The 25,276-nt window shown below is 38.4% G+C and overlaps 1 protein-coding gene across 1 annotated transcript; it reads right to left on the bottom strand.

Moving 5' to 3' along the window:
* Window positions 1-5,814: 5,814 nt before the first annotated feature.
* LOC148021264 (uncharacterized) lies at window positions 5,815-7,733 on the bottom strand. Its single transcript, XM_087699123.1, has 2 exons — window positions 7,090-7,733; window positions 5,815-6,932 (listed from the first exon to the last, which is right to left on the bottom strand). The coding sequence occupies exon 2, from the start codon at window positions 6,862-6,864 to the stop codon at window positions 6,124-6,126; it is 741 nt and encodes a 246-aa protein (XP_087555249.1). The 5' UTR covers window positions 6,865-6,932; window positions 7,090-7,733; the 3' UTR covers window positions 5,815-6,123.
* Window positions 7,734-25,276: the final 17,543 nt, after the last annotated feature.

Here is a 25,276-nt window from a genome sequence, read left to right as displayed (position 1 = left end):
TAGCAATTTTAACATTACACAATTACACCCCTTTCATTAATAGTAAGCTAAGGAGTCGATGTCAATTTTATGATCAATAGCAAGAACGTCTAAATATCTGGGAGTTACAGGTCATCATCAATCCAGCAACATACACCTAATTATGGGCTGGCTCAAATCACATAATTACACCCCTTTCATTCACTATATCTGTGTTCTTTTTTACCTAGTTGGATCTTATCTCTTTCTTTTGATTTCAGTCATGATAGACCCTAATCAATCCCTAATCTGCTTGTAATCTTAGCTTTTAATCTACCTCTAATTAGCATCCAATCTTATCCTTTATTCTATCCAAAATATTCTCTCTCTCTCTCAAGAAGAATTGATCAAAGATATTTAAGCACATCTATACAGAAGCTTGGCTAGTAGAAAACAATAAAATCATCTTATCTTCTACCCTAATTTACTCTCTGTCACTCTATCACTTATTTTCTTAGTTCATCTCACACTGTCCTCTCTCTTTTCCCCCCTTCTCCCTCTCTCTCTCTCTCTCTCTCTCTCTCTCTCTCTCTCTCTCTCTCTGAATTGACACTTAAGGATTAAACAACTATGAAGAATAATAACATCACAAATATTAAAAAAATAAAGATATCTCCATTATCACTTGATTGCTTGTAGTATACAGTGTTGAAAAGAAAGATATCTTATAGCACAATACTAAAGAGGGAGATTGCTTATAGCAAGGTAAAGAGTGTTGTAGATAGAGATTATTTGATTTCAACAAATGCTATCAAACCACTCTTAAGATTGCTTATAGCAGGGTAGAGAGTGTTGTAGATAGTATTGAGTGTTGCTTCAAAAGAATTCGTATGCAAGAAACCATATTCTAGAGGGAAGGAGAAGAGTACACAAAATTTTGGACAAAACTAGAGCTTTAAGAGGGAATGAAAAAATGCCCAGAAATAGGCATATACTTGTCCAAAAACGATAAAAATTTACAATGAAACTCTCGAGTCAAAAAGTGTCTCTGGGTAAAAAAATAATCTTAAAATATGATGTGTATGTCATTTTATATCGTTTTTTAACTTCCACTCTTTTGAGAAGCAAAAATGAGAATAAATCAAGATTCTAATATATTTTCATATTGAAAAGTCATGAGGGCATTTAAGAGTCGTATATTAATGATTGACTTTGTTTTTAGAGAAAATAGAATTGTATTTTTTTAGTTATGAGGATTTTGAGAGAAAATGACATTATCCTACATTTTGAGAATAAAATAATAGGTGAAATTTATTGAAAATACAAATATAAGAAATTCTTGATTGTAGATCTCTTATTCTAATATTATTTTGGAATCTCTTTTTAGAGAGAGAGAGAGAGAGAGAGAGGTGAGAGAAACCCCTTAAGGGGCAAAAAAGAGAGTCCATATTTCTCATAATGCAAGAATCCAATAGATAGAGAAATCCCAACTCTAGAGTAAATTTATTACATATGAGCTTGTATTCAACCCTTGTACAACATAAACATCAACATAATGCCTATAATTTAAGGCTATTGCTCAATATAAACCCAATTTAATTCAACGTATTTTAATCATGATCAAGACTCATTGGACTAACTATAAATATATCCCCTATATTCCATGTGTTTAAGGTCTATATATGAATACCTTTATATATGATTTTTTCCTAAATATAGTATAATCATTTTCTATTCAATCTATAAATACCCTACGGCATCCTCTTATATGTAAAAATATGTATAAAAATTGTATTTGAAAAGTCCTTTATGTTGAACACACGTGATACGCATATATTTTTATGAGTGACCCACCCACCCCCCCCCAAAACCACCCGCGGCCCCCAAAAGGATTAAGATCATCAACTTCATCTTCATTATCTTCCTCTTCTTCTATGTTGTCCTAAGTAGTTCCAAATGCTATTCTCCCTCATAAGAAGTAGGATCTCTTCTCTTGAATATTTTGATCCTTTTTCTAGCTATCAGTATCTTCAACTCTATCCCATCATGCTCACAAACAGAATATGTAGCATTAGCATATGCATGTCTCACCATGTAAGGACCAAATCATCTCTTGAAGTCCTTCTTAATGGTGTTATGCTAATTATCCGAACTATTGTCATAAATGAGCACCCAATCTCCTTCTTCTATAGCTTTCAATCAAAGTATGTACCTCTTATCAATTATGTTTTTGTTTCTTACCTTGGCTTCTTTCAATTTCTTCATTGCAAGCTCTATATTCTCATGTCTCCTCTCCAACTATCGAATCCTTAGAGCTAGCAACTCTTCTCTACTCATCCCTTCTTCCCATGGTAGTGAATTCTATGTAGTAGTTGCTTCCTTTGTTGGCATGATTGGTTTCTACCCATACATCAATTGCATGGGCATAGATCCTATCTTAGCACTATGAGTAGTGCGATCAGCCCATAAAGCATATGGAAGTAACCATGGCCACTCTTGCATCTTTCCTCTGCAAGGTTTTGCTAAAGCCTTAACAATAAGTGGGTGAGCCCTTTCATTCTTTCCATTGCCTTCAAGATTATATGCTAATATAAGTGCAAGCATGATCCTCATCCTAAAGAACAAATCTCTAACATCATCAACATCCAATTCTCCTCTATTAGTTGTAATCTTGCCCGTACATCCATAATGACATATCGCATCTTTAACAAGAACCTGCATATGCACTAGTAGATTTTGTCCTCAACACTTAGCCTCAATCCTCCCCTACAAGCACAATATATATCATCTTCCATACACATGATTACTAAATATGCAATCTACTTGTAATGCATAGAGAGAGGGTAGGTAGGATGAAAACCATCGCGGTGTCTCGTAGACGAATACATTTGTTATATGTACTACAAGTCTCAACAAATTGTGAGGCATCCTTGTACATGGCTCTCCACCAATCTCTCTTTGATCTTTTCGAATGTAGCCCAAACTCCTCTATGACCTTCCCGTAGGCTCTCATGAAATTCCCTCAAAATTTCCAACTGAGTGTCCTTATTATGCACTACTCATAGTGGAGTAGCCCAAACTCCTCTATGACCTTCCCGTAGGCTCTCATGAAATTCCCTCAAAATTTCCAACTGAGTGTCCTTATTATGCACTACTCATAGTGGAGTACCTCTTTTATGCTTTGGGTGTTTCCAAGGAAATTTGTTTTTTTTTTAATAACCATATGCCTTTCTTTTGATCCTCTTGAACTCATCATATGACCATCCTTTTCTTCTTGTCAAGGTATTTCCCAATCTACAACCTTTCACCTTCATTTAACTCCTCTAAAAAGCTAAGAGAGATGGGACATTCATGATCAAGTGTTGCACCTGCAATCTCAACCTCTTCATCATCTACCATCACATTCTCTTCATCTTCATACTTTGCTCACAACATCTCAACCACCACTGGATTATCCTTTCCTACTATATGTCAAAATTTAAGATTCATGGATTTCATGTAGGCAAATCAACTATAACATAGAATGTCGAAAGTGAAATAGTAGTAATCATCCCAAGAAGAGGTAAAATATTTGTTTCCACAATCACTAGTGCTCTAATAAAATAGTACTCGTCACATTTCAAAGATGTAACCATTATCCACAATTCTCTTTTAATCTTTGAATATCTTCTATCTCTCGTTCAATACTTTAGTCCCAAATCTAAGTGCATGCATGTTCCCCTCATCCTCATCATGCCTAAAAGCCCAACCAATTCTTATAACGATTTTATAAACTATGATAATGATGGGTCTTCTATTTGCATAATTGGCATTCTTTAATATAGGTATAGTCTTCAACAATCTCTTTGGTTTCCTGGTAGCCTTTGTGTGCATGCTCTCCCGTTGATAATGATGGGTCTCCCACCTACATAATTAGCTTTCCTTAATATAGGTACAGTCTTCAACAATCTCAATAGTTTCCTCGTAGCCTTTGTGTGCATTCTCTCCCATTGAAATTTTTGCCCTTTTCTCACAATAAATGATGAAGAGCATCATATGCACAAAATGAGAAATACAAATAAGATAAAATAAAAAAGCTCCCGAAAATCTCCTCATCTATTAAATTAATGAGCAATTCTCTTCCTCAATAGCATCCACTTTTGTTGAAAATGGCTTTTTGCTATATAAACCAAACATATAACCATCAATCAAAGCCTCTTAAAGTGTAAGGTTCACCTCCTTCAGTCCAGCCTCAATATATTTTCACAATTAGCAATGTGCTCTGCAACAAATCTCGTACATGCTTGATACTATTACAGTACATGTTCCACAAATCCTTGTTGAATTGGAGCCCTTGGTCTTGAAGGCTGTTCTTTTTCTTCCAATCTTGGAAGCTCTAGTTGCAAGTCACGCATGATCACTGGTGGACTGGTCACTAACCTAGACAAGAAGACTCATATTTTTTGGCTGCTTGAGATTTGCACCACGTTGCAATGCAAGGTAAAGGAGCCAAAAGAGTGGTGTTGTGAAAAAATTCTACACTACAAGAAAAAGCTGGGATTTGTAGCGAAGAATGCAATTGCAAGACATGAGAGAGCCAATACATATTTTCATGTGCCGTTGTTCAAAAGGTTTGGGTTGCACACAACGACCAAGTATACTTCATGTTTGGTTTTTTTTCTTCAAAGGTTTGAGAATTTTCAAGGTCAGGATTTTATTCAACGGATCTTTGAGAACTTCAGCCGGTACAATTATCCTGAAATGGCATTTTATGGTATAAACAGTGCAAATATCAAATGTCACTTCACTGCCACGGATTGGATACAGACCAATTAATTACAAACGAGGGAGGATTTTCTGAAGCGGTCCGCCCCCCCCCCACCCCACCCCCCCCCAATGCGAAAAAGGAAGTATATAAACACTCCCCACATTTTCCCAGAAGATAAATGGCTTCTTTTAACCTGCCATGGAATTCTGTGCACCACTACGCGCGATTCTCGTAGCGGCATCCTTTCCTTCGTCACCACACAAGGGGTCTCTCTGCGCACAACATCGCAACAATTACCAGTCCTCGGTTTTTATCTAAAAACCCATACACAACGTAAAGAGGGTGGTGGGGGGTGCAACTTGCAAGTACCAAGTACCCATATCAACCGTATTCTGAAGCAAAGCAGCACGCGTGCTCGCCCTGTTGAAGAAACCCAAAAAGACGCACACTACACTCTTCACCACAAACACAAGGAACAAACCATCTCTCAGAAGTCTGCGTCTGGTGCGGCTCTTCATTAAGAAATATTTATATTGCTCTCGAGATGCACGCGAAACGACGGGTGGTAGGTACGGTACGCATCGAGACAGTGCTTGTGCAGCTGCTGTAGAGATATCCGAGTTAAATGTAAAATGGATATCAATACCCATCAGCAGACAAGGGCCGATTCGGTACAAGACAAACTCTACTCCGTTGGTTGTAGATAGGCCTTGCTACATCATCAGGATTCCTCATGTCGCCAAAGAGCACAAGCTCTGGGAGTGTATTGCCAGCGTTGAGACCTGTGGCTTGATCACCTTTTCATTATCCTGCTTCATTTGGCTTGATCACATTTTCATTATCCTGCTTCATTTGTTAAGAGTAAATTGTGAGAGGTTCTCGCAATTGATATGTTAGGCTTCGAAGAAAAGTTGTGGGCATAAATGAGTTGGGGCTTCCAAGTATCAATTAGGAGCAGCAAGAGGGAGTCATTATGCACAATGCGATTCAATCCACTAAACGGATGGTTCTACTGACTAGAGTCGTTCGCGTAAATCGTTTGATCTCGCTGGGAGGATTCGCATGAGTGGGTGGACAATACATGGATGGATGAGCTTGTGGATTTTCCGGGACACAAAGGGCAATTGATTAGCAACAAAGTTTACATAAAGCTGAGCTTGCAACTTGCAGGCAAGGTTTGGCAGAGCTCCCTTCATTTACCTACACTAGATAATAATAACAAGTACTACAACTTGCGCTTGACAAAAATTCAAAATCGAACACCCACTAAACCCGAAGTACAAAAAACACAGGATTCTTCAAGCAGCGATCATCTCCGCAAAACCTCCCAAAACTGCTTGTCCCATAAAACATGCAGTGGACTGGTGAAATCCGCGCGGAGGGCTTTTTCCATGCAAGAGCACACACGCTAGAGCCTCTTAATCAATGAAACCTGTCTGCATCCACACTGCGTTGCGCACCCTCCGCTGATCCATCCCTTTGAGCGTGCGGCCATTCCCTTCCACGACGGAGAAGGTGGTGGCTTGGCTCCTCCCATGCTGGCGTGCCATCTCGTGCGGAGGCAGCCTCGCCTCGCCATCGTCCTCGTCATCATCCTCACCACCACCTTCGCCATATTCTTCCTCCCCCCTTCCCCCCATGCTCTCCCCCCACACTGGCACGCTCACCGGAGCAGACTGTGGCACCCCGCTATAGTATTCAGCATCATAATGATGGTGATGCCACCCGTTCCCATACTCCACCCCGTTACTCTTCATCTGTGGAATGTACATAGTCATGCCTTCCTTCCTCCTGACATTACCATGATCTCCATTCTCGCTAGCCTTGCTGAAATCAGACCTGTGTACTGCGCTTTCCATTTCCACGCTTAGCCAGGACCTTCGGCTAGCATTGAACGTCATGCCCGAACTAGGCGAGTTCTTCCTTTCCATCAGCATGTGCACAGAATGCCTGTCCTTTCTCTGCCCCACGCTGGAAGAGTCGTCTCCCCAAACGTCTTCCTCCCTGAGATCATCCAGATCGCCAAAGTCGGAAGAAAAGGAGTTCGATTCAAAGAAGCCATCCATCCGTTTGGGCCCAAGATAGTCTCTCGCCATCTTCCCCATTCGGTTGGATATGCGATCGAGTTCTTCAGGACTCACGCGTGATCCTCTGGACATAGCAGCTCTCGCAAGTATGATGGCTGGCAAATGTAAACTGCCTGATGATAGCTAGAATTATCGAGGTGCTGCAACCGAGTGCAATCAGATCAGTAACACAAGAACGTTTTGACGCTTCGCACCGAAAATAACAACTCGACATTGCAAGGGCATGAAAGCTTTCTCGAAGCACACAGAAATACATCACCTGCAAGCAAGGCTCTTGCAAAGGGGCACAGCACATACCTTGAAAGTAAGAGGCGTAGGAAGTCTAACACTGCCGTCCTCCTGCACAGCGACTACCGCGTGAGGTGATGCATTTTCAACGTCTTGAAGACAACGAACGGCAGACAATAAAGCTTTCTCCAGCAGACAGCGCGGAGAGAAACCGCTCCGGCCAAAGAGGCCGCGCGGGGGCCAGGCTGACCCTCTCCACACAATACGAACATGTAAGGGGTCCTGATGCCCGAAGGCAGAGATAGGAAGGCACTAGGGCGGAGCAGAATAAGGATCGGGAGGGTGGAGGCCGCAGGAGCAAGGTCAAGCCTGAAGGAAGGAGGCCTGGGGGGAGGAGGCGAGGAGATTCAAAACGGCGTTAGGAGAGAGAGGGGAAGGTAATGGATGCTGGGAAGGATGGAAGAGGCTTGGCTGCAGAACGCGTGAATGAGAAGCAGGAAAATGCGACTGCGTCAGGCTGCGGGAGAGGACTCCATAGCCGGCAAGCTCCCGTGCACTGGTTCCGTTTGTGTAGTATCTCGATTCAGGCCTCTCTCTTCTTTGTATAGAAAATGCAGGGGAGGATGCTGCTGATATCATGGAGACAGAGAGAAGAGAGTGTGTGTGTGGAAGGCCCTTGGGATGCCGCATCTCCTCTCATTTCATTTCGCGTCTCATCTCATTTCATTTCATCCCGCATGTCGCACATCCCTGTATCCCTGTTCCGCGAGTCTCATTTTCCGAGACCTGTGTATGTAAACCTGCCCCCGCGCCGTCGCCGTCAGCAGGGCCGCCCCCACCGTCGGATGCCTGGCCCACCGACGGTCCCGATCCCCCGCGACACCCCGCGTCCTCGCTATGATTAGCGTTAGGAGCGGGGTCGGGCACCGCAGCAAGGCCCGCCACGTCACTGGGCACCTGCCCCACTTCGCCACGTCAGTGGGTCTACGTCACCTCATTGGCCCCCAGCACGTGGCCGCGCGCGCATGCCTTCCGTCCGTTGCCCGGCCCTGGCACGTGTCAGGGCCTGATTGGCCCACCCGCTGACCTGGTTCGCAATCAGTGAGACACTGAGAGCCTAGAGGGAGTGCATCAGGTGGTCCTTCGTTGTCAGGTGTCTGCCGACACGTCGGACCCAGCTCGTACTCCCTACCGTTGATTTAATATGATTGAGTGAATTTATTTTACGTGTAAATACCATTAATAAGTATTATATAGGCCAGGCATCCACTCATCAAGGTATGGAGTTGGATTCACCACCATTAACAAAAAGGCCAGCCTAATTATTATTCTTATTTGCAATATGTATTGTAATTTGTTGCTACAATGGATGGGGTCAATGCCTACTCTAGTAGTACTAGGGCTTGAGTGCCACTCATTTTTTGCTACAATAGATTGGGTCAATGCCTACTCTAGTAGTACTAGGGTTTGAGGGCCACTCATTCCAATGATGAACATTTTCACCAAACTCCACTACGAAACTGTAGTCGCAGTGCTTGTTAACACACCTTGCTCCTAGCTCATCTGCAAAATGCATCTTCGAGGGCTGAGTTCGAGCTTTTCTCAGGTTTTGCAAGCATTTTTAAGCATAATCTAATCAAAATGACCCTTCTTTGAGTTTTTAATAACCCTCTACTTTAAGCTTGTCTTCTAAAATGATTAATTCACTTGGCAATGAACCTGAACTCATGAATACTACTCCTAGAGAGGCCAATCAACATCGATGCAAAGTGCATGAAGTTTGATTGAAGGAAGGAGGGAATTTTTGAATGGGTTTTATATGGCAGCTTCTAATTGATTATTCCACCATTCTTGTGAGACTACTTTCATCTCTAAACAAATCTGTTAACACCGAATGAACAAAATTTGTAAATTTTCAACAAATAAATGAATGGCACATAGACAAACTTACAACCTCCATGTTGCAAGCATTCTCCTAGTTTTGGTCACATGACTAGAAAATAAAAGTTGTCTTGCTAATAGGGCTCATTTGTTACTTGCCCCTCCAACCTAGAGCAAGAACCAAGGATTGGTTATGACCTTCCCACACACACACACACACACACACACACACACACACACGTGCGCCCATGAGAGAGAGAGAGAGAGAGAGATGGAGCATTGCCACTCTTCAAAAAGCAAGAAGTAAGAGGTAATTTATGAGCCAATAAAAAGGTGAAAAATAGTATAAGAGCCTTACTTGTAAGAGCAATGATTAACATTGTTCTTTAAGAAGCTTTTCAAATAACTAGAACGTCTCTGTAAAACCCACAAATAAATGGAGAGAATTAGCTTAAAAAGCATAAGAAAAGGGAGGTGAACAAAAGAAAAAGCTAAGACCACTACTTAAAGGAGCACTTGGTGATAAAATCATACATATAAGAGCAACTACTACCATTTTATTAAGTATTTTGTAAAATGATTTAAAATTTTAAGAAAAACTCACTAAAAATAATCCAAAAATGTTAACATTTACAGTACAACCTCACAAACATTGCCATCTAACCATGTAAAGACTAATATTGGGTAGCGTTAATGGCTTTGCCTCATTTAGAGGCATGTTATGCCTATATCTTACCTTCTTGGCTATACCAAAAGCTTATATCTTAAAAGTTCATTCATCAAGTCTCGGCCATCGTTAACCCATAAAATCGGTCCTCTTTTGCAAAAAACCAGTCCAAAATCAAAAAAATGGTTCACAATCATCTCTCATTTTGACTTTCTTTTTATTCTTCTTTTTTATTGAAGAGGTATCTAAGTTGCTAGCTCATCATATTGACATTCCTGTCTTCTTTGCTTGAGTTCAAGTCATGACGTAAAGTAGAATTAGAGTTATCTCATCGTCCAATGATTCTACTTCCCAAAGAGACCTAAGGGCACAAATGGGATGATTGCATTAGTAGCAAAAGCTTTTTGTTTTGGGTAACTAGCGTATAGGTGTGTGACACTACATTCATTATATCATTGTTCTACCTTGTCTCTATTGGTTTGATGCATTTTAGGGCAATGAGATGAGATGTAAATGTGAGCTAGCACTTAACTATGTATATACATTAGGTCAATGTTCTAGGGAGTGCACCTTATCAGAACTGGACACTTTGGAAGTTTCGAGTTATTCCTATTAGCAAAACCTAAAGTAGATAAAACCTCCACCCCATAATACTTCTAAAATGGATAATGGTTTGGAAGAAGGCCTGAGTTTCAACAAAACTATAGCAAGTGTGCACGATTTGAATCCATGTATCAATGGTAATCATTATGGCATTCAATAACATTGAAGAACCACATTCACAAGTCCAATTGACTCTTCTAATGTATAATACTTAAACCTAGCTGACAAAACTAGGCAGATGCAAACCAAATATTTCCATAACCAAAGCCAACTTGGAAAAGTTTCATGCAATTGACTATGTACACATAAAGTAACTTTCTACACATTCACAACTAGAGAATTTGACCTTGAATGCAATGCCAAGGTTTGTAGGTGGCTCATCCTCTAATACAGTTGCCTCTGTTTGCAGGGCAATCGTGTGCATAACTTTAACAGCCCTACCATAAATAGAGAGACAAAAATAGAAACTAGAGAATAGGATGTGAATAAACATTATGATCTTTCAAAACATGAGAGGCAAACCATAATATGAGCAAAGCAAAATGAGAAAATTTAGTAGAAAACATTGCATGAAAACTAAGAATAAAAAGATAAATTATCACCTCTATCTATAAAAGCCTTACATGTGAGAGTAGTGATTACCATTCTATTAAATATTTGTAAAATAATTAAACATTTAAAAGTAAAACCCACAAGTAAATCGAAAAATCCATTTGTGAATGAAAAATCTTGGCAATTATATGTTACCATTGGTCTGTCAAGGTATTCAATGTTTTGTGTGTGGCCCATAGAGATCCATAGGTTGCTCACTTCCAAGAAAGTTTAGTTCTGAATGAGTTGTTGTGTGTATGTGGACATATCCTAAAGATGATTACTATTTGGATGTTAATTGATTTTTTCAATTATGCCTTAGGGGATGCAGGGTGTAGGGTTTGAACTCACACACCAATATAACTCAACTCACACTCAAGCATGTTATATAACATGCTTACATTGTTCTCTTAATAGGCTATGTTTTTGCATTCACATTCATGAGGTGCTTCTAGAAATGTTTGCCATGTGTTCACTCCCAAGGGGCGTTGCCAATATATAAGTATCTTTGCTAATGCATGTCAACCTTGATGGTAATCTAGCTGCTGATGGTCAACAATACCTCTCAAGTGAGAGTCTTAAGGTAGAGTTTCATAATTTGGAACCATAATCAATTGGATCCTATCATGGAGTGCTATTACTCCTATCATTTTTTGACAAATGGACTCCATATTGTTGCTTGCCTTGAAATCTAGACAAAATTGTGTATTTTACAAGTTTCTAGGCCCTTAATGGAAAAAAGTATTAATAAGAGCTTCCTTCAATCATTAGCTTGATACAATCACATATTGATGGTTTTCTTTCTTGTGTCCATATTACAAACCATTAGGGTCACTGCTAGCTAATGCTACTAAGGAAGAACATACACTATCCTTAGAAAACACATCATTGCAACATACATCCTTAGAAACACATTCTTGGGAAGACCACACATTATCCCTCTAAAACACATGTAGATAATGTTTTACATGTTGCAAAAGGGGTAGGAGAGATGAGCCACTAGACAATATTCCATTATTGGCAATGCACACAATCAAGTTGCAATTTATCCTCAATTTATAGAAGTGTCCATGCTTCTCTATCATCACAATTCTTTGCTAGTCATCTCTCATTTGCAGCATCCAATGATTGAGTTGCTCCGTGCGAATGATGATCTTATGTACTTGCAACCATGTAGTGATGGACTATCCAACTAAGAGTATGGCGAAATCACCCGTTATGGCATGATAATCATGAAACTTGCTAATTATTTCAAGACAACATTGACGTAACTTTTAGCATGGCATCCCACATATTAGTAGTGGTAATATGTGGATTGACGTGTGACATCAAACTTTTAGCAAATTTAGATGTTTGCATGAGGTTTAGGTTGCCCTTTTGAAGTTGATTTATTATGATTAACTATACATTACATGGATGAATTATTTGTAGTCAATAAAGAATTTTGGCTTGTTGCTCAACAAGATTGTCATCCAAAGATCCTCAATGCCCAAAATATTCAAAATATTAAGCCTAGGTGAGGAAAAACATAACCTTAAATGGCATCATTTCCAAAAGAGACCTATATAAAACTTGAAGTTGACTAGGGTCTCTTTATTAGAAAAGCTTTCCCCTTTTTTTGTTTTTCAAGCAACCTCAACCATAAGACTATGCATGAATAACAAGTACACCTATTGACATGTGAACAATGTCTAAGATAAGTGTGCATACTTCTTTGGAAGCTACCCAAATCCTTAAACTATAGTGCACAAAATGTCTATACATGACCCAAAATCCAATCTTATCCATTTATCTTTGATAATAGTTCCATGTACCCCACACCTCATTCCCTCTCCCATTATTGTTTGTACCTGTTGAAAGATTGGACATTATTATTTATGTAAAGAATTGTATATTGTGCAACATACATTGAAATGATTTCGCTTTCAAAAGTTAGCACACTCTTGTTGATTATACAAATCTTCAATTTTTGCACTCATATACTACGTTTGCTTTCACTTTCACTCAAGCCAACAAACATGATTGGAAGATTTCTCATTAACCTTATAGCTTATAGTTATATCTTCCAAACATTTGAGTTTATCCATATTGGGTGACTTTATGTATTTCACCTTGCCTTCTCCCCTCTTCCCACCTTACAAACTGTGTTCTCTTCCACTTTCCAAACTCCCAGAAATCAACTAGCAAATGTTATCTATATTGTAGGATACCCCGATATTATGATGTAATAAATGTTAAAATCACCCTTCATCAAAGAGTTTATTCATTCATTTTGAAAAGCAAAGCATAGGTTGCAATGTCTTGTCAAGTATTGAAGGGACCGAAGTTAAAGCGACTACCTAAATCATGCTTGACAATCAAACTTAAAGTCACACACACAGTCTCTCTCTTTTCAAGAGAGTCAACTATTCTACCATTAACATGGTTCTTGCTTAAGAATACCTTCCAGCCCTATGCTTATTCTTGCAAAAGGAGACAAATTTGAGTGCCTACCAACTTTTCTTTGAAAGCACTTGAAGATTGTTGTAACTTTAATAGTAAAAATGTTGTATATCCCATCATGACAAGTTGGGATTCTTTAGTACCACCTTACTATCATTACTTTAAGTGCAAGGATCTCTAGACATACAAAACTGCATAGAACTACGTACTTGTAAGCACACACTCAATTTGAGTTGCTTTAGTGCTAGGTGAGTAGCATCCATACAAAATAACACAACATAATTTTGTAAGTCATGGTCCTCTATGTATTACATAATTTGTTACATACATTTCAAAGTATGATGACCTTATATGAAGTCCTCAATAAGATCTAGAACATGCACCCTCAAAATGGAAAAATTGATCTTCCATCAAAAGATATCATGTAATCATAATCGAATCCTAAAAGTTACTACTCAAAAGCTTCTTTTCAAAGGTTGCATACATCCAAGTGGGCTACTATTTCCACCTCCTCGAAGGCTTTTTATGTGATGCATGTTACCATTGTACCCTTTACATTAAAAAGCAACATCAATAAACCCATATCCTCCCTACTTTAAGTTGCATTCTAGTTGAAGGAACCATAGTTGGGACCAATATTCCTAGATAGAGCAACATAGATAACTCACTTTACTTTAACACAACTTTGCAATAATTTAAACATGTGGAATGCTAAATCTACTTTATTATTGTCTCAATTCTTGCATGCACACATTTGTAAATAAAGAAAATTTATCTTTTCCAACAAAAAGTAAAGCAACAACATCATTTGACATTACAAAGTAGGTAGCTTTTAGAACACATTGGACCAATATTTAATTTTCACATAAATTGGTTGCAACATACACAAGTCAAAACTAATAAGATCATGATAAGCTTGATATAAGGACCAATCCCGAACAACAATTGTGTTCATTCCATCGAGTTATGTGCCTAAAGTAGTAGAACTTGAAGCATGACAATAATTGTAATTGAACCTTGTCTAATCAAGAAATTGCAAGTATGACATCAAAGGACCTTAGTCCATGATAATTATTAGTTGTACATAAACAATTAAGAAAGGTGTGACCCATTTTGTGAAATTTTCTAATCTCATAAAAATTGAGAAAATGGTTGTGGTGAATATGAATGCGATCTAGTTCATTAAAACTTTTCACTTAAAAAATAAACAATAGTATTACTTGCAAGGAGCATTCTATAAATATTTGGAAATTAATATAGCTTATGAGGATCTCTTTGTTAAACCTTGGGACACATATGTAGGTGCTTTTGAATAAAGCAACATACATTTATCATATAGACAACATTGGTCTATTCAAGAAAATGCTACAAAGTGGTTGCATGTCTATTCAAGAATAAGTGTCACACATGGCAACATTTCTCTCTAGTGGTTATTCTATTGATGTAGGTATCCTTACGTGCATTAATCATTAATTAAAGCACAAACTCATTATAAATGAGAATATATAGGATGTTGATCAATGATTTCATTGAAAATTTCATGACAAAGATGTTAGAGAGAGGGATTTTATTGTGCCAAGAAAGCATCATCCTAAGAATTGTCTGGAAGTGTTTCCCTTATTTGTCAAATGTTCATCTATTAGTCTAAATCTGTAAAGTGAAAAGCATGCTTGCATGTATAGCCTTGATTTTTTTTTTCAATTACCTAGTTTATATAAAATTTACCTCTATTCTTTGGAGTGGTAGAGCTACATGTTTTAAAATCATTTCTCTTTTCTTCATACTTTTGCATCACATTTTTGGTAATGAAAAAGTATGTTGAAATTTACAGAAGGAGCAAAACAATGTTACTCAAATGCCACCAAATGAATTTTACATTCCTTAAGTTGTGTAAATTGATGTCCTAACCAAGTACCCTCCTCTCAATTGGCAAGAGATTAAAATCAACTATTACAAAGGACACAAGATTAAACTCTAACTCATTTTTGTGGCCAAAACTATTATTGCAACTTCCACATAGGATATGTTCTTATGGTTAGATCATTTAAAAATTTATGTCTCTTACCATGGTTGGTTGGGCAATGGAAAATGACTCAAAAGCCCATAGGTAGAAATTGTGTCAGAGGGTTTTGCAACCAATTATTTTATACATAACTTGAGCCCTCAAGGGTACAATGGTCACATACCAAAATCTAACTAATTTAATGCATAAGAAATTGAATGGCTCTTGCAATAACTTGAAGAGAATTAGGAAGAATGGCCACTTTTTTATTGTCAATGGGCAAGCTAGCTTCATGAAGAGCTTGGTCAATGGCAAAGGGAAGCCCATATGGAAAATGAGCAAGACAAAGGGTTTTTGTCCTGAGTTACTAGCTTTGTTTCTCAAGGTCCAAGATAAATGGAAGAGGGTCTTTCTAATGACCTCTCTCTATATTTGGAAGCATAGAGACTTTTTGTTTGGAGCACTGCCCCCTCCTCAAAGTTGAAGCTACTATTATGGAAGATTGTCACCTAGAACCTCCCAAATAAGGATAGGATCGAATCTTTAAATTTATAGATATTTCTAAGTTTTGTCCTTTGTATTAGGCAAAAGAAATTTATTACCCATCGTTTTTAGTTTTGCAGATTGGCAAGGGGGCTTTGGACTATGGACTAGCCACCTATGAGGTAGTAAACTATGTCCTTGTGGGAATAAAATGGGTTGCCTTTGTGAGTTTATTCACCACCACATAGATGCTATTCCATTCCTTTTTGGTAGTAGGTAAGATAGTAATGAAATCCATGGTAATATGTGTCCATTTGCCTTCAAGGATAGTTAATGGTTACAATAAACCACTCGTCTTATGAGTGTTGTCCTTCTTTTGCTAACAAGGCATACACTTCATGACATAATCTTTCCCCACAATCCTTTCTAGTGAAAGCTTTTGCTGATTTTATTATAGGTCTTAAACACTCCAAAATATCTAGCTATAGGCAAATAATGCAATTCCTCTATAATTTTTAGCCTAAAAAAAGAAGTAGAGGAAATAACAATGCTACCTATGAACCCAGATCATGCCATTTTAAAGCTAAAAATGTGAGTTTTCTTCCATGAAGCCTCATTGTAATTTCTAAAATACATGGCTGAGCTCATCATCCAAAAGGTAGGCCTCATGTAGCTCCTCAATCCAATCACTATCTAGCTCAGTCATAGCTGAAACCTTGCATCCCCACATCTAAGAAAGAGAAGTAGCTACTACATTGTCCTTGTCCCTTATATGAGTGATGCCAAAATCATAATTTTGTAAGGTGGCTACTCACCTGCATTGCTTAGAAGTGAATTTTGACTGAGTAAGGAAGTACTTTAGGACCCTATGATCACTCTGAACTCGAAGCCAATTGCCATATAAATAATGTTGCCACTTCGTTATTGCATAAAGAATAGCCAACATTTCTTGGTCATAGACATTTATAGCCATCTCGTTATCTATGAGCTTGTGACTCTCAAAGGCAATAACTCTATGCTCCTGTAGCAATATAGCCCCTATGCTATGGCTACTGGAATCACACTATATGGTAAACTCTCTAGTTAATTGGTTGAAGCTGGAATCTGCAAGTGCATCCTAAAAGAAGGATTCCTTCTTCAACTTATTAGTCAAAGGAGCTGCTTCAACCACATAATGCTTAATAAATCTACAAAAGAATGGCGATAGACCAAGAAATCCTCTAAGCAAAGTAGTGGTGATAAGTGCTAGTCAATCTTTGACACACTACATCTTCTTAGGATGAGCCATGTATCCCTTTCTCACTAACAATATGGCCTAAGTACTCCACTTCTGTCTATATGAAAGAATACTTCTTCTTCTTAGCAAAAAGTCTATGATGGCTCAATACATTAAAAAAATCTTTCTCATATGTAACAAATGATCATGTAGTTTCTTGCTATAAATCAATATGTCATTGAAGAGAATAAGGATGAAAGAGAAAAGGTTGTAAGATCTTATTCGTTAGACTTTGGAAGATAGCTGGAGCATTGGTAAGCCTAAATGGCATCACTAAGAAAGGGTATAACCCATGATCAACCCTAAAGGCAATTCTAGCTTCATCACCCTCGTGCATATAGATGTGATGATATCCTAATCTCAAGTCAATCTTGGTAAAGAACTCAACCCCCTTGAGCTCATCAAGCAAATCATCTACTCTAGGAATCGGATACATGTTCTTCATTGTGATCTTGTTTAGATCTCTGTAATCAATACACATCCGGAAGGATCTATCTTTCTTCTTCTCACACTAACAAGACGGGTGAAGCATATGGTAAAGAACTAGGCTCAATGAACCCCATCTCTAGAAGCTCTTTGATTTTCTTAGCCACTTCTTCATACTCGCATTTAAATAAGTTGTAGGATGGCTTATTGTGATTGACTTTGAATGTGGCTCCAAATCTATAGGGTGATCCACTTCTCTCTTGGGAGGTAATGAAGTAGGCACCTCAAATAAATCCTTGTATTCCTCAAGTAGAGCTTTTAAAGTTGGATGCTCAACTGAATCCTTGGATTGATCCTCAACCTCTTTATTCAATTGTAGAATTAATATTTAAGAGCACTTCTTATAATCCTTCTTGAGCTACTTTATGGTGATAAGCTAAAAATTAGATTTACTAGGGATTCCTTTGTAGATGGATAGATTTCCCATCAATGGTGGCAAACTCCATGTACAACTGTGAGAAATCTATAGCAATCCTCCCTGAAGTCATCAGTCAATCACACCCAAGTACAATATCTATGGATTCCATTTCCAAAGTAATCATGTTTGCCTTTACTTCATAAATTTTAGCCAACTGTATGGGAACTTGTGGACACATTTGGATGTTGATTTCCTCTTCACCATTGGCTACCCGAACTCTTATGGGCTACTACAAATTAGTGGGGAAAATAATACAATGTGTCTATAACTAGCTTATTCACAAAACTATGCATACTACCACTATCTATCGGGATAAAGATATTCTTCCCATGAATGGTACCCTTCATATGGAGTGTATTAGGACTCCTAGGACCTTTCCAAGAATCCATTGAAATAGAACAAAGGGTCGTAGTAGTAGTATACAAATTAGCCCCACTAGGGTCAAAGGGAACATGCCCACCAGGGCTAAATGGAAATCCATCAACAAGCTCATAAGACCGATCTGGCTCAAGATCCTCATCATGCTCTTCAAATTCACCTTGTGCACTCACAGTCGGTTTTTTAATAACTTCTTTATCCACATCCTCAAGTATTATCATGTTATAATTCTTGGCTTTGGCATTCTTGTAAGTGCATTTAGATGCATGATTAGACATATACTTTTCACCACATTTAAGGCATAAATGTTTCTCTCTTTGTGCTCTATAAAAATATTCATAAGTATAAACTTACCATTATTTGTTGAATTATTATTGGGTCTACTATCACCTTGCTTAGGCTCAACTTTATGGTGGCTGATTGCTGGTTTTGAAGCATTTCTTGTCTTGAAGTATTAAAAGTGGGGTATGTAGGGGCTTAAGGGTTGCCAAATGAAGTAATGGACCCACCATAATTGCCATCAAAGTTGCCCTATTTAGCAACAACCCTTTATTGTCCAAAAGAAGCATACATAGGAATATCCTTTCAATAATTGTGAGTATACCTCTTTGCTAACTCAATAGCATGAAATAGTGTAATAGGTTTCTCGGCCATAACATCAACTATAACAAATTAGGCTCCACACCATAGATGTATTTATGCAGCTTTGCATCATTGCTCACACTCTCTACATACATGGTAAGATTCAAAAATTGATTGGTATACTCTCTAATTGATAGGCTTCTTTGGTCTAACTGATACCATTTTCTAGTGAGCTTTTTTTTTTCTCAATGGGAGAGATGAATACTTGAGCCATCAACTATCAACCTATTGATTTTCCCTCTTTACCTCTACCATATATGAGCAAAGCCCTCAAGATGAAGTGTAGCAAAGTGAATCTTCTAGTTATCAAACCTAGGGAAAATATCAAAATAAGATTCTAACTTGAAGTCCACTCCTCCAAATCAGTTGTCGGTGATGATGAATAGCCACTATATTTGGTCAACACAAGTTTATTATATCATAGAGTTCCCTCTCAACAAAGTCTTATTGCCCATTAGATGCTTGGGATGTATCCATGTAATTGCCAATGGGGGCTAAAATATTAGAGGCATTCCTATGGTAATTGGTTTGGAACTTGCTCGGAGGAATAGGTGGATGATTTCTAGCTCTTGGAGGAGGATTAGATCCATGAATACTCAAAATACGCTCATTAGTCCTAAAAGAAATCTCCCCAATCTCATAAGGGGTATGTAGTATACCCTTATTTCCAATTATGCTTGGCTGAGGGTTATTCTTTAATGTTTGAGAGGACTATTTGTCTCTACTCTCTTTGTCTGCCATTTGTGCTACCATAAGCATAAAGATTTGAGCACCAAGTTTGTCCAAAGACTCTCTAGTGGAAGAGGCAAACTTCTCCAAGGAATCCTTAGTAGAGTGGGCCATCAGCTTCATTTCTTTCTTGGTTTGAATGTTGGATTGAACCATTTTCTTAACTACTTGATCCAATTTAGAGACTAACTCCATGTGTCTGATAGAGTGCCTAATTTCATGGTTACAAAGAGTAGCATTGAGAGTGCTATACATGCCATATTCTCAAGATTCTTCCTCATCATGATGTGTCTTAGGTATTGCCTCATGCGCTTTCTTGATTTGTTACTAGACATCATCATTAGCCTTGTTCTTTCCTTTGTTTCCAATCATTTTGACTCATTATTACAGTGAAGTCCTAGTAAACCACATGTCACTAAAATGGCTATAACTTTTTGCTATGATATCAGAATCAATAACTTTTTGATTTAAAATGAAGCCAAAGAATAGCTCTTTAGGATGAGCTATAACACAACTTCAAAATCAAAACAAAATATTATGTGAATATTATTTTACTACTGCATAAAATAGTTCAGTACCCTATAAAAAACATTGTTTTGACTTTTCCACTTCCTTAGGTCCAACCTAAAGTCTCTAAAGCCTATGATATCCTAGATATGACATGTAGGAACTAGATATGACTTGCAATGCACTGGATAGACCTTGTATTAAATCTAAATTAATTTGCAACACTTGTAACCAAGTAAAAAGTATCCCAAAATGGATCCCGATTCCCTCTTTGACTAAAATACCATGTGCACAACTTGTAACAAACTTAGAATAACTTGTAGCACCACAAATGGCTAAATATTAGCCCCAATCAATGCCCAAGTTCCCTTGTTACTCATGTGCATACCTATACCTTGTTAATAAAGGATGAAATAACTTGTAATTAACTTGTGATTCCCTATATAATCCTTGTAAGTTGATTAATAAGGCCTTGACTAATGCTCTTCAATTGAAATATTCAGGTCTTCAATGTCTCCAATTGCAATACCTATGTGAAAAATGCCATGATAGGCTCTCTATACAGGCTCCGAATCATCAGGAGGTGGGTAAAGTTCCCCTCTGGGTCTGTTGGTTGTATCCCTTCGAGATCTTTAATAGTGGGGGAAAGTCACCTCTCTATTGTCATTATCTCCCTTGGCATGCACCTTTTTCCTTAGTGGGAATTTTCCATGGCAAGAGTATTCTATTTTAGGCAAATAAGGATGATATGCATATTTGAAATAATTCTTTCAACCTTCAATGATATGCAATGATCTAATAAAAAATTAAATCAGGGAACTGAAGTTGGATGAGGGTCTTACCAATGCAAATTACAAACTCACTGGTTGCAATACTTACCCTTTACAATATTTTTCTTAGGTATAAGAGAATCACAAAATCAAATTAGGGTTATATATCAAGACATTGAGAATGGTAAGCATGATGAAATTAGACAAAAAGGAATGCTGAAACTCAATCGATAGGCTTTAATTAATGAAGAGAAGTATTAATATATGATCTATTGATCAATTTAGAGGCTTAATTAACAATGAATCTCCCATTAACAAGTGAAAAAGCTTGAACAAGTGGATGTAGAGAGATTTTTAAAGATCAAGTAAATGAAATACCTCTTATTGACTTTAAGAAGATGATTCCTTCCATTAGAATCAAGCCTTGGTCCATTGGTTAAAGAAATTGCTCCAAATCCATTCATAAGCTCCATACTCGCATGCATCCATTGAATTCAGCCCATATGTGCTTGAAGATCATTAAATCATTAAAGAATCAATGCTTGAGTCCTCTTGAATACTTGAATACCAAAGGTTCATGCTCCCTAGCTAAAAGCCCCAAAATGTAGCTCCATTATGCACTCCAAGAAGCTTGATATGTTGAAATCTTTCCAATGTCTTCAATCTTCCGCCTCAATGCTTCCTTGAGCAATATCCTTTGACGTTGGATGCAAGCTTTCTTGAGTATTCTTGAAGGCTTTGACATAATTTTAGCAATATCTTGCTGTCCATGATCATTGGAAAGAGAAGAAATCTTAAAGAGAAGAAGAAATGGCTCAATCTTGATGCCATTGATGATCCATAACTAAATTAAGAACCTCAAGAGCAAGAAGATGAGTAATCCTTTGAGATTTGTTAAGATTCTTCACCATAGAAGCTGCTGTCACATTCTGCCATAGCTACCATTTGATGATGTTGAAGAAATGCTCAAATGATTGAAGAATATGATGCCTTGCTTAGCAATGATGCCTATCTTGATCAATAATCATCATGGAAGAGAACGACACATGCTGTAAATAAGAGAAAGGCCCATGGAAATCAACACAAAATGCATTAAAAAATATGTTGATTATTTCTTGCTCAAAGCTTGATTAATACTACTCACAAGTATGCTCTTTGGATTGAGCATGATGTATAGATTATTTGCCCCTTGACAAGAGAGAGAGATCATGCTCGTGTTCCTCACATGAAGAGAGATTTCTTGCTATCCTCCATCGAAGCTTCTCCAAAAATCTTGAAAGAAAGAGGGAAGAGAATGCATGTTTGAAAAGTCATTGCATTCCTAACCCTTGCTAACTTTATTTTCCATTTCTTTTATATCAACTCCTTGATCATTTGATCTCTATATCAACTCTTGGATCGTTCGATAAATCAAAAAGTGGACTATGTATCGTGTGTCATATATGTTGAGGTAGCACATCAAGGGGCCAATCCTCGAGATGTAGGAGAGTTGCAGTGAGGCCGCAGTGTTTCAGCTGAGAGGTTGCCTCCTGTGGATGTGATACGAGGTGTTTTACTTATATTTTATGGGATCTCCCTCTCAAGAGGAAGGGAAGGTAAACATTGGATTGTGTCCTATTACAAACTCAAATTGATATTAGAGTTTAGTGTAGTGTGAGTTTTAGATGCTCCTGGCTGGGAGGCCGTATGGGGTATCTTGTGTGTCTTAGAGGTCTGGCTAGTGCTAGAGAGCCAATGTAGGTCCCAACAACTGGTGCATTTTCCAAGAGTTGCCTTTAAGGGGCAGTTTTTAAATCCAGGTTGTAAAGGGACCTAAGTTTATAATTTCGATTAGAAGTGTGCTAAGCTAACCATAAAATGGGGTTTGTTCAAGGATGGAAAACCTTGGCTTTCCATATACAAAACTTACTGATGGACTTAGTTAGTGTAGAGCATGAGTCCTCTACAGAAGATAATTCAGGTGATGAGAAGAGTAACTAGTTAGCGGTTACCCCATCCTCTAATGCGATGGCATGGGCTGAGGTTCAAGGCCTAGGTTCACCTTGGTTTGGTCTCAACCCAAGAGAAATCATGTATAACCATCCATCAACCTAGAGGGCATTGAACAAGTATGTTGGAAGCTATGGCAGTCATGGCATCAACAAGTGATTATACTAAAGCCATAGTGCCATGGGAAAAACTCGACATATAGTGGAGTGTAGTTATGACTGAAACATCCCATGTGGTGGGGCATCGTGCCAAAATTTTAGGAATCACAAGGATGTTAGAAGCCCTAGATCTAAAGGGAAAACTGTTGCTTAAAAGGCATGGTCCCCAGGTACTAAGTGCTAAGGATAAGTTTGCTTTTGATGAGGGGTAGAAGCTCCTAGATAAAGCCATCATGGAACTGCCTAGGAAGGGACAAGATATGGAAGATCCTTTAAGAAAGGATCAGGATGACATGCTAAGAGCTATAGGCCTCCTTAGACCACTTTATGAGTTGGCAGAAAGGGCCGTTAAGGATGGTATTAACCTTCCTACACCAATAAAGGTGGAAACGGAAGAGGTTAGGGATCCTAAGACGTTGGAGCCAAGTCATGATTATGAAGATTTTAATGACCTAATGCTAATCCCAAAGGAGAGGACTAAATGCCCTCCTCCTTATGGGGATCTCCCAGTGTTTCATGGGCTAGTAAATGAGGTCCCGATGTTGCACTTAAAAGAATACAGTCTAACTTGCCTTGCAAGTGGGTTTGATGATACACATTGGATGCTTGTGTTCTCTAGCACCCTAAAGGGAGAAGCTAGAAAATGGTATTGGAGCTTCCCAAGAGGGTCGATTAAATCATTTGAGGAGCTGCATGATAACTTTTTAGATGAATGTGAAAAGAAGGTGCCTATGACCCAGGTCTTAGGGCAACTTATGCAGATAAGACAAGAGTCTTACCCTTTTGCTAAAGAATACACTAGAGCCTTTGACAATATCTTGAGACTTTGACCGAGAAGGACTACTGCATTGCCAGGTGATGTGCTATCTGAGCTCTTTATGAGGGGCTTAGAGACTAGTACACAAATCCAAGTGAGGATGTGAGATCCTAAGTCATTAAAGGAGGTCAAGAGGCATGCAATTGACTATGAGAAGTATATTCAAAGATGTTGGGAAAACTTTTGGAGTTTCCCCTACTCGTTGCAAGTGCATCCAAATATCCAGCCAAGTTTGCAAAGAAAAAATCCTTTCATTAATACAAAGACAATCTTAGTGAGAGATCTTGGTGGTCAAACTCTCCGAGTAGGAAGTGGCAATCCTATGAACAGTGATAAGATGCCTCTTGGGGATAAAAAGATTCCATGCCTAGCAAGTCCCATCAAGGCTTACAACAGGTCCATGAGAGGTAGTTGTGACGGTGGAATTGATAGAACCATTAGGTCTACAAGCTTAGATGAGTGTTCTATGAGTGGTTTTAGTTGTGCTCCTAGTAAGGCTATTGAGAGACCTTTCCAATTTATAGATGAATCATGCTTTCGAGTAGATGCCATTCCTTTTAGTAAAAGCATGGTTCCTATGGCTAAGAAGTTGCAGACTAGACAAAGGAAAGGGAAGACATCTTATATGAAGAAGATGTACCATGCCCAAGGTCCACATGTGCTCGATAGTAGTCTTAAGGATGTGAGGCTATTTGGCTATAGCAATAAGTCCACTTTTGAGTCCGTTAGACCAATGTGCCAAAATGAGGTAGTCTAAGAATATAAAAAGGAATATGAGATGGGCTTGGAGACCCAAAATTTCTAAATGTATGGTTGGTGTGTCAGATGAAGGGCCAGGAATTGCATGTGGACATGCTTTGATGGATTCCCAAGAGGATGCGACTAAAGGCCATAATGCTATATCTGACAATATGCATAGCCCTAAGCTGCATCCATGTGATATGCCTAGGCATGAAGCTCTGTCTATTTTAGATCGTATCATTGACATATGTAAGGGTCCAGTTAGAGAAGAGTTGAATGATCATAAATCCATGATTCTCCATGTAGGAGGAGTTATTGGAAAGTTGGGACAAGCGATTCATTTGAATGACGACCAAGAAGATGAGATATATCAACCTAATGATGCCATTCATTCAACTCCTAGTACTCAAGAAGAGATGGCCATTATTACTAAGATATCAGTAGAAAGGCTTGGGTTAGTGGATCTACAAAGGGCCCAGATCAAGCTTTTAGTTGGCTCGCATGAGTAGCATGAGGCTAGTCCTCATATTTTATGCTATCTTTGGTATCATGGTTAGTTTGATAGGATGTGGTGTATATGCCAAGAAGACCATGTATTGCATGGATTAGAATGACCTATCCATTTTAGGCCAAGAGGGCCATTTGTTTGTTTAGTGTGGATGCAATTAATGGTTTT

This window comes from Lygodium microphyllum, chromosome 18 (assembly GCF_053477565.2).
Source record: "Lygodium microphyllum isolate KBCC chromosome 18, Lygodium_microphyllum_v1.1.10, whole genome shotgun sequence".
Taxonomy (NCBI): domain Eukaryota; kingdom Viridiplantae; phylum Streptophyta; class Polypodiopsida; order Schizaeales; family Lygodiaceae; genus Lygodium; species Lygodium microphyllum.
The sequence above is the reverse complement of the archived record's forward strand: the minus strand, read 5'-3'. Positions and strand labels throughout refer to the sequence as shown.